This window comes from Mus caroli, unplaced genomic scaffold (genome assembly GCF_978045245.1).
Source record: "Mus caroli unplaced genomic scaffold, Mus_caroli_1 scaffold_18, whole genome shotgun sequence".
Classification (NCBI taxonomy): Eukaryota; Metazoa; Chordata; class Mammalia; order Rodentia; family Muridae; genus Mus; species Mus caroli.
In genome coordinates this window covers 58801254-58819568 of record NW_028227273.1, presented here as the reverse complement: position 1 = coordinate 58819568, position 18315 = coordinate 58801254, and the positions used below count along the sequence as shown (strand labels likewise).

General features: G+C 49.0%; 3 protein-coding genes across 3 annotated transcripts; 2 read left to right on the top strand and 1 right to left on the bottom strand.

Moving 5' to 3' along the window:
- Positions 1-2408, bottom strand: LOC110312581 (heat shock 70 kDa protein 1A-like). The gene has a single exon (XM_021186293.2). It carries the CDS (start codon positions 2161-2163, stop codon positions 241-243), a length of 1923 nt encoding a protein of 640 aa, XP_021041952.1. The 5' UTR covers positions 2164-2408; the 3' UTR covers positions 1-240.
- Positions 2409-2954: 546 nt separating this feature from the next.
- LOC110312589 (heat shock 70 kDa protein 1-like) lies at positions 2955-9335 on the top strand. Its single transcript, XM_021186304.2, has 2 exons — positions 2955-3100; positions 7065-9335. Exon 2 carries the CDS (start codon positions 7078-7080, stop codon positions 9001-9003), a length of 1926 nt encoding a protein of 641 aa, XP_021041963.1. The 5' UTR covers positions 2955-3100; positions 7065-7077; the 3' UTR covers positions 9004-9335.
- Positions 9336-12657: 3322 nt separating this feature from the next.
- On the top strand, positions 12658-16396 carry Lsm2 (LSM2 homolog, U6 small nuclear RNA and mRNA degradation associated). The gene is made up of 5 exons (XM_021186525.3): positions 12658-12897; positions 13142-13209; positions 15611-15641; positions 15755-15814; positions 15924-16396. The coding sequence occupies exons 1-5, from the start codon at positions 12787-12789 to the stop codon at positions 16047-16049; spliced, it is 396 nt and encodes a 131-aa protein (XP_021042184.1). The 5' UTR covers positions 12658-12786; the 3' UTR covers positions 16050-16396.
- Positions 16397-18315: the final 1919 nt, after the last annotated feature.

Here is an 18315-nt window from a genome sequence, read left to right as displayed (position 1 = left end):
TGAATGGAAGAATATTTATTTATTTATTTATATTTACAAAGACACTCGCAGTGTTAATTAACAAGGAAGATAAAGCGCACGTGCAATACACAAAGTAACTGAAAGACAGTTCAGTTTCCCTAAGTCTAGGACTTGATTGCAGGACAAACTAAGGAGTGAAGTACTAAACTTGAAAAAACAGCAGTCCTCAAGGCCACATATCTGTCTCTTAGCCAGCAACGAGAGAGCCAGCAGAGGCCTCTAATCCACCTCCTCAATGGTGGGTCCTGAGCCAGAGGCACCCTTGGGCGCCTGGGCCCCGAAGCCCCCAGCCCCAGGAGCACCCGCACCCTGGTACAGCCCGCTGATGATGGGGCTGCACACCCGCTCCAGCTCCTCCCGCTTGTGCACGAACTCCTCCTTGTCGGCCAGCGTGTTGGAGTCCAGCCAGGAGATGACCTCCTGGCACTTGTCCAGCACCTTCTTGTCAGCCTCGCTGAGCTTGCCCTTGAGACCCTCGTCCTCCACGGCGCTCTTCATGTTGAAGGCATAGGACTCGAGCGCGTTCTTGGCAGCCACCCTGTCGCGCTGCACCTCGTCCTCGGCCTTGTAGCGCTCGGCCTCCTGCACCATGCGCTCGATCTCCTCCTTGCTCAGGCGGCCCTTGTCGTTGGTGATGGTGATCTTGTTGGCCTTGCCGGTGCTCTTGTCGGTGGCCGTGACGTTCAGGATGCCGTTGGCGTCGATGTCGAAGGTCACCTCGATCTGCGGCACGCCCCTGGGCGCCGGCGGGATGCCGCTCAGCTCGAAGCGCCCCAGCAGGTTGTTGTCGCGCGTCATGGCCCTCTCGCCCTCGTACACCTGGATCAGCACCCCGGGCTGGTTGTCCGAGTAGGTGGTGAAGGTCTGCGTCTGCTTGGTGGGGATGGTGGAGTTGCGCTTGATGAGCGCCGTCATCACGCCGCCCGCAGTCTCCAGGCCCAGCGACAGCGGCGCCACGTCCAGCAGCAGCAGGTCCTGCACGTTCTCCGACTTGTCCCCCATCAGGATGGCCGCCTGCACCGCCGCCCCGTAGGCCACCGCCTCGTCCGGGTTGATGCTCTTGTTCAGGTCGCGCCCGTTGAAGAAGTCCTGCAGCAGCTTCTGCACCTTGGGGATGCGCGTCGAGCCGCCCACCAGCACCAGGTCGTGGATCTGCGCCTTGTCCATCTTGGCGTCGCGCAGGGCCTTCTCCACGGGCTCCAGCGTGCCGCGGAACAGGTCCGAGCACAGCTCCTCGAACCGCGCCCGCGTGATGGACGTGTAGAAGTCGATGCCCTCGAACAGAGAGTCGATCTCCAGGCTGGCCTGGGTGCTGGACGACAGCGTCCTCTTGGCCCTCTCACACGCCGTGCGCAGCCGCCGCACCGCGCGCTTGTTCTGGCTGATGTCCTTCTTGTGCTTCCTCTTGAACTCCTCCACGAAGTGGCTCACCAGCCGGTTGTCGAAGTCCTCCCCGCCCAGGTGCGTGTCGCCCGCCGTGGCCTTCACCTCGAAGATGCCGTCGTCGATCGTCAGGATGGACACGTCGAACGTGCCGCCCCCCAGGTCAAAGATGAGCACGTTGCGCTCGCCCTTGCCGGTCCGGTCCAGCCCATAGGCGATGGCGGCCGCCGTGGGCTCGTTGATGATCCGCAGCACGTTCAGACCGGCGATCACGCCCGCATCCTTGGTGGCCTGCCGCTGAGAGTCGTTGAAGTAGGCGGGCACCGTGATCACCGCGTTGGTCACCGGGTGGCCCAGGTACGCCTCGGAGATCTCCTTCATCTTCGTCAGCACCATGGACGAGATCTCCTCCGGGAAGAACGACCGGCTCTCGCCCTTGTAGTTCACCTGCACCTTGGGCTTGTCGCAGTCGTTCACCACCTGGAAGGGCCAGTGCTTCATGTCGGACTGCACCACCGCGTCGCCGAACTTGCGGCCGATCAGCCGCTTCGCGTCGAACACGGTGTTCTGCGGGTTCAGCGCCACCTGGTTCTTGGCGGCGTCTCCGATGAGGCGCTCGGTGTCGGTGAAGGCCACGTAGCTGGGGGTCGTGCGGTTGCCCTGGTCGTTGGCGATGATCTCCACCTTGCCGTGCTGGAACACGCCCACGCACGAGTAGGTGGTGCCCAGGTCGATGCCGATCGCCGTGTTCTTGGCCATGGCGCCGCGCTCTGCTTCTGGAAGGCTGCGCTCCGCGGCGTGGATGCTCGGGGGAAAGTTGCGCTCCGCCGCAGGGATGCTCCGGGGAAGGTTCCGCTCCGCGGCTTGGATGCTCTGAGGAAGGCTGGTCCTGGCTGAGGATCCGGAATTCGCCGCTCGCTCCGCTTCTCTTGTCTTCGCTTTTCTCCGAGTGGAACCAGAGTCTGGTTCTGTTTGAGGAGCTGTCAGCGTCTGGTCCCTGCTCGCCGCCCTGCGCCTTTAAGTTTTCTCCAGCCCCGCCCACTCTCCGCTGTGCCAATCAGAGAGCCGGAGGAGGCCTTGGGGCCAGGAATCTTCCAGCAGTTTCGGGTCTGGTGGAGCTTCCCCGCCTCCCTTGAGTAATCGGTGTTGTAGGTTCCGCCCTTGTCCAGAACTCTCCAGACTTTTCTGGGGTTCGCTGGAGAGGACGGATTCCTGAGGGGGAGGGTGTCAGGAAGTGCTGGTGCTACTAGTGACACTGTTGCTATGGCGACGCATTACTAAGGCCTGTGTGGAATGGACAAGAAAGATCACCTCTAGCTCGGTGTTGTGGACAGTTGGTTTTGATTTGTGGGGTTTCGCTAACTCGCACATTTCTGAATATGGGGGTTAAAGGCTAAAACTTAAGGGCTAAAACTTCTCCCCGCCAAGTTTGGGAGACCCAGGGAGATGCCTGGGGGCGTGTCCGGTGACGTGATCCTCTCCAATCGCGTTACAATGGCAGTGCTGCCTCTGACCTCACGGACTAATTTAGGAACTAGAGGCTCTGTCCCAGCACAGGCTCAAAGTTGCCGGGAGGGGCGGGTGGGGGGTGGGGGGGTCCCCGGCTGCTCAGTTTGGATGTTCCTGGAGCTCCCCACTCGTAGGGGCTCAGCGACTTCAAATTTTCCAAACTGGATCGAAGGCGTAGAGATCCCAGGTGAGCCGGGAAGGCTCTGATTGGAGTGGGGCAGAAGCCTCTGTGTCCCAGTTGGTCCTCGTTTGATGGGTTGAGAATTTTCTTAGGTTTGATTGATTTACAGTCATGGTCTATTGGAAGCCACCATCCTTAGGCCTCAGCGTCTTTAAGTGTTGGGATTACTTTGTGGCTCTTCACACACAGATTCCCAGTTGTATTAATTTTGGGGTTGGTGGTTGGCAATCAAGAAGAAATGGGGCTGGACGCTCGAGGGACACAAGTGGCTGGAATTAGTCTGAGCTCAAATCGGAGGCAGACATCTTAAGACCTTTTTGAATATAGTGTTGACACTGAAGACAGGAGTTATAATCAAGAGAGGGACTGAAGCCTGGGATTCCAGCACTCCAGATTTTCAGACAGGATGGCTGCGGAGATGGGGCTGGTGTGGGAACAGGGTCGAAGATGAGACTTTGAGCCCTACTTCTAAGAAAAGCTAGAAAAGTTGCTGGGAGCTGCCTGGAGGCTCAAGCCTTTAATCCCAACTGTCAGGAGTGGAGGCAGAGCATTGCCTGAGCTACACAGTGGGACCCTGACTCCTCTTTTCTTTTCTTTTTTAAGCTTGGAGGGTGCGGGGATCCTAACAGCCATCCTTAGAGTGAGCTAAATTACTCCACCATAGGTTGCTAAGGAAGGCAACCTGGTCTGAGGAAAGCCTAGTGCCTGTCTTTAATGGTTTGTCTGTGTGTATGTCTCTGTCTGTCTGTGTGTGAGAAGAGGCTGTCTCACCCCCTGGATGAGACAGTTATGAGCTTCCCGCTATGTGTGTGTCTCTCTGTGTGTGTCTGTGTGTGAGAAGAGGCTGTTTCATCCCTGGATGAGACAGTTATGAGCTGCCTGTTGTGTCTGTTTGTGTGTGTGTGTATGTGTGTGTGTGTCTCTCTCTCTGTGTGCATGTGTGTGTGTGTGTGTGTGTGTGTGTGTGTGTGTGAGAGAGAGAGAGAGAGAGAGAGAGAAAGAGAGAGAGAGAAGAGGCTGTGTCACCCCCTGGGATGGAGCAGTTATGAGCTGAGCTGCCCACTGAGGGTTTGGGAAATGGGCTCAGGTTCTCTAGAAGAGCAGGAGGCCCCTGTCACGGCCACCTCTTAGGCACTCCCAATATGCCTTAAGGAGTTCAGAACACCGTCTGAGGAGGTAGACAGGTGTGGTCCCACAGTAAAATCTATCACTGTCATAGGAACAGTAGAGTTCATTTTGGTCCTGTAGGATATGGAGGATACAGACCCACCCTTGGGGTAGCTGAGAACACTGTTGTCTACCATCTATGTAAGTTCTTTACCATGAAAGACAGGTCTGGATGTGGGTGTGTGAACCTATGCTAACAGCAGCATCATTCACAATAGCTAAGAAGTGGAAGCAACCTGGTGTCTATGGAGAGATGAGCATGTAAGGAAAGCAAGGGAGACATGTACATGAACAGTGTTTAGTTTTGGAAGTACCAAAATAGACAAGCTCATGCGTAAGAATTAAGGACAATTATCTTCAGTGAAATAAGGCCAGCCACAAATAGACAAAGGCAGTATAATTCCAATTGTATGAGTTACTAAGGGTAGACAAAGCCAGAGACAAGAATCCAGCAAACAGGCAACTCATGGTGAAGAAGCCCAGCCATGGTTAGCACAGGCTGTACTCCCAGCTACTTGGCAGACTGTGATGAGAGACTGCCAGGGCCCATGGCCTAGAAAATATGATGAGACCCATTTTGAAAAGAATTCCTATTACAATGAGTCTCTTTCAAAATGAATAGAGGTGCCTGGCAGTGGTGGTACCCACCATTAATTCCAGCACTTGGGGGGCAGAGGCAGGTGAATTTCTGAGTTTGAGGCCAGCCTGGTCTACAGAGTGAGTTCCAGGACAGCCAGGGCAATACAGAGAAACCTTGTCTTGAAACTCTCCCCCACCCCCAAAGAAAAAAAGAAAACCACCAAAGGAAAAATAAAACAAAATGAATAGAGGCCAAGTTCATTATTGATTTAAAGATGTTAATCAAGTCTATTGGGACAAGGTTCAGACTAAATAGGAAGTGAGTTATTTTTGGCCGTGGAAAGAGGCCTATGGATGCCCCCTATGCCATGTTGATGTTTGACCAGCCTGTCTTTTTTTTTTTTTTTTTTTTTTTTGGTTTTTCAAAACAGGGTTTCTCTGTGTAGCCCTAGCTGTCCTGGAACTCACTCTGTAAACCAGGCTGGCCTGTCTTAATGTATGGCATCTGGTAGACAAGAAACACTGTAGAAGCCAGAGATGATCCCAAAACAGATATTTGGGAGACTCGGGGGCTGCTGGAGAGTCTGTGCTCTGAGTCAAGAGTTCAGTGAAAGCACAACCACGCTGTGGTAATATTAGGTCAGTGGTACATCCCTGGCTTAGAATCCCCAAAGTCCTAGCTTCTGCCCTCAGCACACAAAGACACAAATTCCAGAACCAATCCCAAAGAATAAAGACAGTGAAAGGTGAACAGAGAGGGATTTGGACAATGTCTGATATTCTTCAGAGACACCAACTCAAAACGTATACACTGTTAGCACTGGACACCTCTTAGGTTGAGACTTTGCAGCACTTTTCCCTCATTGGTTTCATATTTCTTACAAAAGAAGAGAAAGTGTGGAATTGTAGGGTGTATCAGACAGCTCAGACAGTTAAGAAAAACAGCCACATGGTGGCTCACAACCATCCTTAACAAGATCTGACTCCCTCTTCTGGTGTGTCTGAAGACAGCTACAGTGTACTTACTTATAATAAATAAATTAAATCTTTAAAAAAAAAAAAAGAAAAACAGCCTGGCTATATAGAGAAACCCTGTCTTGAAAAAAACAAAAACAAACAAACAGAAAACAAAAACAAAAAAAGAAAAAGGAAAAGGAAAAATAGCCTGGTTTGGTGACTCATGCCTGTGACCTTGCCAGACCTTGGGAAGGCTAAGAAAGAATAGTAGCAGCACTTTTGAAGCTAGCCTGGTATACATGGTGAGTTCCAGGCCAAGTTCCAGGCCAACCTCCAGGCCTACAGAGAGACACTGTCTTAAGAAAAAAAAAAAAAAAAAGGAACCCAAAACAACCTTTGAGAAGCTATGGAGATTGCTCAGTGGGTACAGTGGTTTGTTGTGCAAGCATGCAGATCTGAGTTCAGAACAACCACCTGAGCATGCTTGCATTCAGCTGTGATCACAGGCCAAGCTGGATGGATCACTGGGTTCACTGGCAAGCCAGTATAACCTACCTGGCCAGGGTTCAGGCCAGTGAGTGGCCCTATTTCAACAAGGTGATTGGCAGGAGAATGAGACCCAGGGTTGACTCCCCCAAGGCCACATGTTCATGCACACACACACACACAAAAAACAGCCACAGAGACATTTACAAGCTCTCTGTGTAGGACTTCTTTCTGTCCAGAAGAAGGCAGAGAGTCTGGGCTGTGTTCATCTTTAACATTTGTGGCTTTAAGACTGATGGATGGAGCTGGAGAGCTGGACTCAGCAATTAAGAGCACTTCCTGGCACCTATATGGTGACTTATGACTGTAACCCCAGTCTTGGGGTCTGACAACCTCCCCGGACCTCCTAGGGCACATACATATATGAAGACAAAATGTTCAGACACAAAATACTTTTTAAAGTTTTTTGTTTTTTTAAATAAGAAGGCTAGAGAGGGTTAAGCCATTAAGAGCAAAGATAGGAAGCCCAGATTTCGTTCCTGGCCCCGACCCATGTTGTGCGGTTCCCAAGTGTAACTCCAGCTCCAAGGGCATCCCATAACTGTGACCTCCACAAGTACCTGCACTCGTGTGCATATACCCATTCAGACATACATGCATACACACAATGAAATATTAAAAATGCATCTTGAAGAGAAAAACTGATCAATAAATAGCTTAAGTTTTATTTAAAAAAAAAAAACTAGCCTAAATATGATTTTCAAGTCTCCTTTCTCCATAGACCTCGGAAAACCATGGCTGCTAATAAAGGAATGGCGATCGGCATCGACCTGGGCACCACCTACTCGTGCGTGGGCGTGTTCCAGCATGGCAAGGTGGAGATCATCGCCAATGACCAGGGCAACCGCACGACCCCCAGCTACGTGGCCTTCACGGACACCGAGCGCCTCATCGGAGACGCCGCCAAGAACCAGGTGGCCATGAATCCCCAGAACACTGTTTTTGATGCCAAACGTCTAATTGGCAGGAAGTTTAACGATCCTGTTGTGCAGTCAGATATGAAGCTTTGGCCATTTCAAGTGATCAATGAAGCGGGCAAACCCAAGGTGATGGTGTCCTATAAAGGAGAGAAGAAAGCCTTCTACCCAGAGGAGATTTCATCCATGGTACTGACGAAGATGAAGGAGACTGCAGAGGCTTTTTTGGGCCATAATGTCACCAACGCTGTGATCACGGTGCCAGCCTATTTCAATGACTCTCAGCGGCAGGCCACCAAGGATGCAGGTGTCATCGCAGGACTCAATGTGCTGAGAATAATCAATGAGCCCACGGCGGCCGCCATCGCCTACGGCTTGGATAAAGGAAGTCACGGAGAGCGGCACGTGCTCATCTTCGACTTGGGGGGCGGCACGTTCGACGTGTCCATCCTGACGATCGACGACGGCATCTTCGAGGTGAAGGCCACGGCGGGCGACACGCACCTGGGCGGGGAGGACTTCGACAACCGGCTGGTGAGCCACTTCGTGGAGGAGTTCAAGAGGAAGCACAAGAAGGACATCAGCCAGAACAAGCGCGCGGTGCGGCGGCTGCGCACGGCGTGTGAGAGGGCCAAGAGGACGCTGTCGTCCAGCACCCAGGCAAACCTGGAGATCGACTCTTTGTATGAGGGCATCGACTTCTACACGTCCATCACTAGAGCACGGTTTGAAGAGCTGTGTGCAGACCTATTTAGAGGCACACTTGAGCCCGTGGAAAAGTCTCTTCGGGATGCCAAGATGGATAAGGCTAAAATCCATGACATTGTTCTAGTAGGGGGCTCCACCCGCATCCCAAAGGTGCAAAAACTGCTTCAGGACTACTTTAATGGACGGGATCTCAACAAGAGTATCAATCCCGATGAGGCAGTCGCCTACGGAGCTGCAGTCCAGGCAGCTATTTTAATGGGCGACAAATCTGAAAAAGTACAGGATTTGCTTTTGTTGGACGTAGCTCCCCTGTCTCTAGGATTGGAGACAGCTGGGGGTGTGATGACTGTACTGATCAAGCGCAACTCCACCATCCCCACCAAGCAGACGCAGATCTTCACCACCTACTCGGACAACCAGCCCGGGGTGCTGATCCAGGTGTACGAGGGCGAGAGGGCCATGACGCGCGACAACAACCTGCTGGGGCGCTTTGACTTGACTGGAATACCTCCTGCACCTAGGGGCGTGCCGCAGATCGAGGTGACCTTCGACATCGACGCCAACGGCATCCTGAACGTTACGGCCATGGACAAGAGCACCGGCAAGGCCAACAAGATCACCATCACCAACGACAAGGGCCGCCTGAGCAAGGAGGAGATCGAGCGCATGGTGCAGGAGGCCGAGCGCTACAAAGCGGAGGATGAGGGCCAGAGGGAGAAAATCGCTGCCAAAAATGCTTTAGAATCGTACGCCTTTAATATGAAGAGCGCTGTGGGAGATGAGGGTCTGAAGGACAAGATCAGCGAGTCCGATAAAAAGAAAATACTGGATAAATGCAATGAGGTCCTTTCCTGGCTGGAGGCCAACCAGCTGGCTGAGAAAGATGAGTTTGATCATAAAAGAAAAGAACTGGAAAATATGTGTAACCCGATCATCACAAAACTGTACCAGAGCGGATGCACCGGGCCCACCTGTACGCCAGGGTATACTCCTGGCAGGGCTGCCACAGGCCCCACCATCGAGGAAGTAGATTAGCCTTTTCCGGAACTGCAGGGTGCTAGGGTGCCTCTAGGCGAATTTTATTCATCTTCAAACATCACTATGATTCTTGAACTGACTGGACTCGAGCCTATGTCACCATCCTTTGGGATCCCGATGGAGAAGCCTCGAACTCGACCTTTTCACACCCCCACCCTCTCATCTATGATCCTGAACTGGGGCTTTAGGAAAACCAGGCCCCTCTTTGAGCCATTTGAAGAATTTGGATGTCTGTTATTTATTATCCACACCCCACCTTTCTCCTTCCTGTGTGGATGGTTATTTGTCTCTCAGTAAATTTGTTCCCAAAGGAAACAACTTCTGTCATCTTTTATTTTTTTTTAGTCAGGGCCTTACTGTATATGTCTAGCTGACTTGACACTTACTATGTAGGCCAATTTGGTCCCTAACTTGCAGCCATTCTCCTGTTCTGCCACCTGAGACCCGAGATTACAGGTATGCACCAGCATGACCAGCTTTTGATTTTTCGGATGGATGCAGAGTTTCTTTTTCTTCTTTTTTTTTTGGGGGGGGGGCATCGAGACAGGGTTTCTCTGTGTAGCCCTGGCTGTCCTGGAACTCACTCTGTAGACCAGGCTGGTCTCGAACTCAGAGATCCCCCTGCCTCTGGCTCCCAAGTGCTGGGATTAAAGGTGTGTGCCACCACTGCCCCACATGGCAGAGTTTCTTGGAGCCCAGGCTAGCCTAAAACACTCTATACACGTAACCAGTTTATTTCCTGGTATCTGTAAGCTGTCAATGTTCCTTGAAAATTAAGAAAGGAAGATATGCATTTTTCCATTCGTGGGTCCCTTGTGAATGTTTAACTTGATAAGGGCAAAGTACTTGAATTTGTGTAAGTTCATTTCCAACAAAACCATTTTGCTTTTTGTTTTGTTTTGTGGTTTTGAGACAGGGTCTAATATAGCCTAGGTCTGCCTTGAACTCTGATCACGATACCTCCACCTGCCAAGACAAACATTTCCTAATTCTCAGGCACCCTGGGCCCAAAGGACGCAGTTGCTAAATGTACTGATTGCTTCTATCCAGTGACAGCTTGTTTTAGATTCAAATCTTAAGGATTCTGCTGAACTTGGGAACCTTGGTACCCTGCTGGATCCAGCTCTGAACACAGTGATGTGCACCGGTAATGCCAGCACTGGAGGAGGCGGTAGGTAGGGCAGACAGAAGAAGCATCTTAGGGTCTTGCTGGCAAGTCAGTCTAGCTGGATGAACCTGTCAGCTCCACGATCTATGGCAGATCCTATCTCAGAAAATGAGAGAAATGACTAAGTGGTTAGGAACACGTGTTGCTCTTCCACAGGACCAGGGTTTGATTCCCAGCACCTATGTGGTGGCTAACAACTGTAACTCCAGAGGATCCAACACTCTCTTCTAGTGTATGGGAACACTGCCCATGTGTACACAGATGGACATGCAAGGAAAAAACACTCACACATATACAATTTAAAAATACTAAAAAGGTGGAAAGAACAGGCAGTATCTATCTCTGGCCTACACAGTCATGTATGCTCCAGCCCTCACTCCCACCCCCAGGAAACCCTGGCTACAATCTATTTGGCATCCTGGCACACTAGAGAATTCCACCCTGCAATCAGCAGGTTTAGACTCTCAGAATTTTCACCTGTGTCCCGTGACTGCCTTGTACCTACAGCCAGCCTCAAGAAGACAGAATAGAACTGTTTCCCTATTTATCTAGACATGATATCCACAGAAGATACAATTTATCCAGACATGATATCCACAGAAGATACAACCTAGTAACTTCCCACTTAATGTAATTATTAAAAAAAAAACAATAGGGCTGGAGAGATGGCTCAGCGGTTAAGAGCACTGACTGCTCTTCCAGAGGTCCTAAGTTCAATTTCTAGCAAGCACACAGTGGCTCACAATGATCTGTAGTAGGATCTGATGCCCTCTTCTGGATGTCTGAAGAAAGCCACAGCGTACTTACATAAAACAAGTCAATCTAAATAACAACAAAGCCCTTCCATCTCTTTCTTCTCTGGAAACTTGCCTACTGAGGCTTTTCTAGTTGTTTTTTTGTTTGTTTGTTTGTTTTTTTAAATCAGTCAGCTCTTGTGAACACCTTCACAACTAGCATGTTACAAGCCTGGTAATGTTGTTCCCAGAACATCCAAAGTAGTATCTGTCGGTGATCTAGTTGAAAATATTTCAGTAATGCAGGGATGGATCAGCAGTTACAAGCATCTGTAGCTCTTCCAGAACACCCAGATTTGATTGCCAGCACCCACAAGGAGGCTCACCATTGTAACTCCAGGCCCAGGGCATTGAAGCCCTCTCTTCTACCAGGAACTCATGTAGTGCAGACATAACATACAGGCAAAGACTGTCATACACACACAAAAAAAGCTAAGATAAAATATTTCTGTCACTGAGTTCCAGTCAGTTTAGTTCTTTTTTTTAAAAAATATTTATTTATTTATTATATGTAAGTACACTGCAGCTGTCTTCAGACACACCAGTCAGATCTCCTTAAGGATGGTTGTGAGCCACCATGTGGTTGCTGGGACTTGAACTCAGGACCTTCAGAAGAGCAGTGGGGTGCTATTACCCGCTGAGCCATCTCACCAGCCCCCTTTTTAAAACTAGGTTGATTTTTTTTTTTTTTTTTTTTTTGGTTTTTCGAGACAGGGTTTCTCTGTGTAGTTGTGGCTGTCCTGGAACTCATTCTGTAGCCCAGGCTGGCCTCGAACTCAGAAATCCGCCTGCCTCTGCCTCCCGAGTGCTGGGATTAAAGGCGTGCGCCACCACGCCCGGCTAGTTTAGTTCTTTACAGACGAGTCCTATGCCAAATTATATATGTGTTAAAAAATAGAACATTAGAGCTGGAATGTTGTTGTTCATTTGCTTTGCTTAGAATGTGTCCTCTCTGGGTAGACTCTGCACCCCAAAAGACTGAAATTGAGAGAAACTTACTTACTGGGAACCTTTGATAAGAATCAGGATTTGTGTTCCGGTTTCTCTCTCACACTCACACACACCATAACCAGTGTGTACTGGTGTATATTTTATTCTCTGACACAGGGTCTTGCTATAATAGCTTTAGTTGACCTCTAAACCAGAATCCTCCTGTCTCAACTCCAGGATTCCAGTTGGGCACGAACGCTGTCCAGCTCTTAGCAACATTTTAAATTTTACTCATCAAAGAATATGCAAGTCATAATTTTCTCAATCTTCCCAATAATTCCCCATAGAAAACGTAGACTACGAGCTAATCACGCGGCAGAGAGAAAAGTCTCAACAACCATCGGGAAAAGAGACGAACTACGTCTAACGCGCAGCTGCCACGGCCCACGCATGCGCTTGTGAGGAAGCGGCTGCTCGGGAGGAAGTGAGGGGACAGGAAGTTCCGCCTCTCTACCGGTTTGGCGGTCCTCTCGGCTCTGCCCTACCCGGCTCCCTTTGAGCCTGGATTCAGCTGAGGTTTTCGCGGCTCCCCGTGCGCCTGCGTGATCCAGTCTTGCCTCACGCGCGGGCACGCGCTCCGGCTCCCGCCCTGCCTCCGGCTCGCAGTCCCCGGCGCCTTCCTTCGCGGTCCAGGCCGCCCCGCGTGGCGCCAGCACCATGGTGGGTACCGTGACGTCAAAAGGGAGCGCCGCCGTTCGCGGCGGGCGGTTCGAACCGTGCGGGCGTGGGTGGCGGGCACTCGTGTCGGTCGCTTCGGGCGGCAGCCCGAAGGGTTTTCCGTACAGCCTTACTGCCCACACCCCAGTGTGAGGAGGCTGCTCGGAGCCGATGGTGTTTTGGGGGAAACCTTTAGCAAGTCCAAGAGAAAGCCCACGGGCGCCGGGGGAGAACGGGAAGCGAGCCTTGCACTTATGTGCTGTTGACGAGGACTTTGTGAGGGTGCGGTTGGGAAGCGGTCTCAGCTGGGAGGTGGTCGACTCAGAGAATGGGTTCTAGTGTCGAGGGGTGCAACGCAGGTCCTGTCACTCCGTGAACTGCAGAGTCCCGTTTAACGGATTGTTGTTGGTTGTGAAGTTTTGAGAACTACTAGGAGGGGCTACAAAGATTAGTATTTCAAAATACTGTCACGGGCTCCTCCTCCCCGTCCCTTTTCATGTGATAGTTCCTCCCTCTTTTCCAATAGCTCTTCTACTCCTTTTTCAAGTCTCTTGTGGGCAAGGATGTAGTCGTGGAACTCAAGAATGACCTGAGGTAGGTCCTTATTTTAGCGAGTTGGTGGAAGGTGGGGGTGCCGGGTGTCCTGATCCTTTTTGTCGTCGTTGTTGACAAAGTTACTTCAGAGCAGGTAGGCAAAACACAGAAGAAATACCTTTCGTCTTAAGTGTAAAGATTAGTTTAAGAGTGAGCCTGGTATTGTGACACATGCTTGTAATTCCAACACTGACGCAGAGGTTGTGAGTTCAAGGACAGCTTGGTCTACATATGTCCAGGGCCATCCACAGTTACACAGTGAGATACAGTTAAGTAACATGTATGTGTAGTCCTGGCTGTCCTGGAACACACAGATCCACATGCCTCTGTCTCCTGAGTGCTAGGATTTGCCCGGCTGTATCGCTTGCTCTTAACGATTCAGGAGTTGGGGTAAATGCTTAAATGCTGTACCACTGGTAATATGTTTATGGGTTCTTGTCACATCCGTTAAGGTCTACTTGTTTCCTAATAGTGCTTCGAAAATTATAGTTTCATGGAAGCCGGAGTTTTTTTGTTTGTTTGTTTTCTTTCATGTACTGGGCATGCTCAACAAGTGAACTTCATATGCAGCCCTCATGTTTCTTTTTAAAATAACTTTTTTTTTTTTTGGAGACAGGGTTTCTCTGTATAGCCCTGGCTGTCTTGGAACTCACTCTGTAGACCAGGCTGGCCTCGAACTCAGAAATCCGCCTGCCTCTGTCTCCCAAGTGCTGGGATTAAAGGCGTGAGCCACCACCGCCCAGCAAAATAACTTTATTTGTAGACTCTTGAAACCTTTGAACACACATCAGTGGTTGACAAGCAGGATGATTCTGACCAGTGTGGCCAAGTTAGAAGCTGGCCCAGACTGAGGTGCAGACTAGCTAAGACCTTTTGTAGTCTAAAAGTCAAATCACATGAATGGTCTACAGAGCTGTGGGGATTCATAGGATGTAGAGAGTGAGGAAGTAAAACTCAGGATCTGAGGTGGTTAAAGTTGGTTACACAGAGGGTAAATATAATATAAGGTGGGGCATGTAACGTGTGGGAGCACTGGCCTTGATAACCTTGCTTAGGGGCTAGAGGGCTGGGGAACTGAGAAGACTTGCCTTGTATCTGCATTATTAAAGATAAGTGGGGGGATAACATTTGAAATGTAAATAAATAAAATATCCAATTTTTAAAAAGAGAAGAAGAAGCCGGGTGTGGTGGCGCACGCCATTAATCCCAGCACTCGGGCTACACAGAGAAACCCCGTCTCGAACAAAAAACAAAAAAACAAACAACAACAACAACAAACCTCATACGAGAAAAAAAAGAGTGTAGCAAAAATAATAAAGAGTAATTCCATCTACCAGTATGTGTACATAGGTCTGTGACTCCAAAGCAGTAAATGTTTACAAATAACAGTTAGGGAAGCTGCAGAGATTGCTCAGTGCTTTAAAAAGAGCTTGCTGGGGGCTGGAGAAATGGCTCAGAGGTTAAGAGCACTGACTGCTCTTCCGAAGGTCCTGAGTTCAAATCCCAGCAACCACATGGTGGCTCACAACCATCTGTAAAGAGATCGGACATCAGACACCCTCTTCTGGTGTGTCTGAAGACAGCTACAGTGTACTTAGATATAATAATAAATAAATCTTTAAAAAACAAAACAAAACAAAACTTGCTGCTCTCCCTGAAAAATAAGAGTTCAGTTTCCACATTAGGTGATTCACAACTACCTAGAACTCTGGCTGCAAGGGATCTGCTGCCCTCTTCTGGTCTCTGTGGGTAACTACATGCACATACAATAATAAAAATCAATATTTTAAAAATAATAGTTGATGCTTCTGGGAGTCATGCAGATCTGGGCTGACCTTCAGTTTATTGGTTGTAAGTTTTGTTACCTTCTATGACCTCTCTCATATCCTGGATGATAATACTTTGAAAGATGATTAGCCGAGTGGTGTTGATAGCAGTGCATCCTTTAAACCTTTAATCCAGCACTCAGGAGGTAGAGGCAGAAACAGGTGTGAGTTTGAGGCCAGCCTTATCTACATAGCTAGTTCTAGGACCTCACAGAGAAACCCAGTGGGGAATGATCATGAATAGTGGGTCCCAGCTGTAGTTCCACAGGTGGAGGTAGGAGGATTGCCATAGTTTGAGGCCAGCCTGGGCGCAGTGAGATCCTGTCTTTAAAAGGAAATACAAGTAGTAAATGGAATGCAAGCCTGGCCTGCAGTAGTTAAATATTAGCTTCTGATGCGTTGGTGTGAGCAAAGACTGAGTCTGGGATGCATTTTTGTTTCTACCTCAGAACTCACAGATGCTGCCTGCAGGCCTCAGGTCCTTAAGTTCCTCCCCCACTTGTTCTAGTTTTGATTTTTCCCTCCATGCTGATTTCAGCATAAACTAATGCTTCTTCCCTCTTTGCCCTTGACAGCATCTGTGGAACCCTCCACTCTGTGGACCAGGTGAGATACAGTAAGGGTCAGTTTGTTCTTGGGGAAGGAAAGCAGCCAGTGAGGGTGGGTTGTTGTATCTTGTCTCTAGGGTTAATGACGATGTTGATGTTCCTCTTTCTTAGTACCTCAATATCAAACTAACGGACATCAGTGTCACAGACCCTGAGAAATACCCTCACATGGTAAGTTGGGGCTGGGGAGGAGGAGGAGGAGGAGGAAACCTTTAAAGCAAAAGGCCCCTGGGTGGCCGGAGGACACTTTTAATGGAGGTGCTTTCATATTTGTCTCCAGTTATCAGTCAAGAACTGCTTCATCAGGGGCTCAGTTGTCCGCTATGTGCAGCTGCCAGCAGATGAGGTGGACACACAACTGCTACAGGATGCAGCAAGGAAGGAAGCCCTTCAGCAGAAGCAGTGATGGCACCTTCCCCCTCCCCCTCACTTCCCCATTGGTGACCCATAACTTGATGTCCTACTGAGGACAAGAACACCCCTGCCCAATACTTAAGGTGTGTTTTGTTTTGTTAATGATTTTTTTTTTCTTTTTAACTGAATGGATGAGAGATAATTCCTCTGCTGAGAAGGGAGGGTCAGAGAGCCAGGAACTGCAGAATGGTCCTGGACTGGCTCCCAGTCTGTACCTTTTTCTCATCTTTCCTGGAGATGGGAGCAGCATCCTAGGCCCTTCCATGGCGATATGTAATACATTTGAGGGATGGAAAGATCTGTCCCGCATCGGGAATAAAACTTATGATGCAAGCTGAATTCCTGGTTTGTCATCTGTGCTTTGGGCAGGGAGTTGAGAAAGGATGTTGAATTCACTGACACTCCAGCACTCTACATTCCTCCTCCTCCCATCTCCAACCAAAAATCCAACCTAATTTACCAGCATGATGTAGTTCTGCCCTAAAGCTTGTAGTCGGGTAAATTAAGGTGCCAGTGCCAACTCTTGATAAACATCCAGCCTTTCCTCCAGCCCACCACCCACCAAAGGTAATGGAAGAGAAAGCTTATTAGGATATGGGGGAAGTAGATTTGTTTAGCGATAGGTGAGCTCAATCTTTATCAGCAGTTCAGTCCCGTAGCAAATACCAAATACGAAACTGCGGCTGCATATGGTCCTTTCGGACAGGCAGACCCCACACATAAACCAGCAGCTGTAGTCCAGTCCTCTTAGCTAGCATGAACTAGCAGTTCACCTGGCTGCCAGCAGACCTGGGGCCACTGAAGCAGCAAGAAGCTACAGGAACCTCACGAGCAGTTCTTGGGTGAGTTTCTCTCAATGGCAGCATTACTGCAAGTGGAGCTCAACAACGCTATGCAAGGTGAACCAGGTCACAGGTGTCATTAGCAAGGAATAGCAAGGCAGAGCAAACCAAACCAGTTCTCATGCTTCCCGTTTGTGGGGTAATACATACTTAAACTCGTTTATCACGCGCTCTTTTATGTGTCTGCTATAACAAGACATCCTTTCCCCTGTGTGTCCCAGGAAAACTTCATTTGACATAGTTGACTTTCCAAAGAAACTAGAAGTTTCCACGTCAGTCATTTTAGAAGCAAACTCCCAATTAGAGGTTCTTCAGTGTCCACCATCTTCTTAAACTTTTTTTTTTTTTTTTTTGGTTTTTCGAGACAGGGTTTCTCTGTGTAGTCGTGGCTGTCCTGGAACTCACTCTGTAGCCCAGGCTGGCCTCGAACTCAGAAATCCGCCTGCCTCTGCCTAACTTTTTTTTTTTTAAGATTATTTATTATATGTGAGTACACTAGCTGTCTTCTTGCTGGGATTTGAACTTAGGACCTTCAGAAGAGCAGTCAGTGCTCTTAACCGCTGAGCCATCTCTCTAGCCCCAACCACCGTCTTCTTAGAGGTAGTATTGGGGTGCTGCCAGGAGCTCTGGCATGAAAAGCCTTGTTATTAAAACATCTTAAGAGCCGGGCGTGGTGGCACACGCCTTTAATCCCAACACTCAGGAGGCAGAGGCAGGCAGATTTCTGAGTTCCGAGGCCAGCCTGGTCTACAGAGTGAGTTCCAGGACAGCCAGGGCTATACAGAAAAACCCTGTCTCAAAACTCCCCCCCCCAAAAAAAAAAATCTTAAATACCATAATCTAGATCTCAAGACTATATATAGTATATCTGAATAGGCAAACATGGCTTGTTTCTAGCTATTTACTATCTGCTTAACTTTGAAAACATCTACAGAAGGCTAAATAACTCTTATTTCTGTAATTAGCTAAACTATTATCTGCCATGACCACAATTTTGATTGATTACTAACTTGCATTTCTTAGTTATCCTAAACAGTTTGTAATATAGTATCATTTAAGGATTTTAGAACTTTAGATTTTTTTTTTTTTTTTTTTTTGGTTTTTCGAGACAGGGTTTCTCTGTATAGCCCTGGCTGTCCTGGAACTCACTTTGTAGACCAGGCTGGCCTCGAACTCAGAAATCCGCCTGCCTCTGCCTCCCGAGTGCTGGGATTAAAGGCGTGTGCCACCACGCCCGGCTAGAACTTTAGATTTTTAAATGAGTTGCAGTGGTGCAATACTCTAAACTAGTTGAAACATATACAATATGATAAAACAAAAATATAATCTTGAATGTATATCAGTATACAAAAATATACCCATGGGAAAATATTTGGCTTATTGATGTTTATTAATATAAAAGTAGATTTGGGTTGG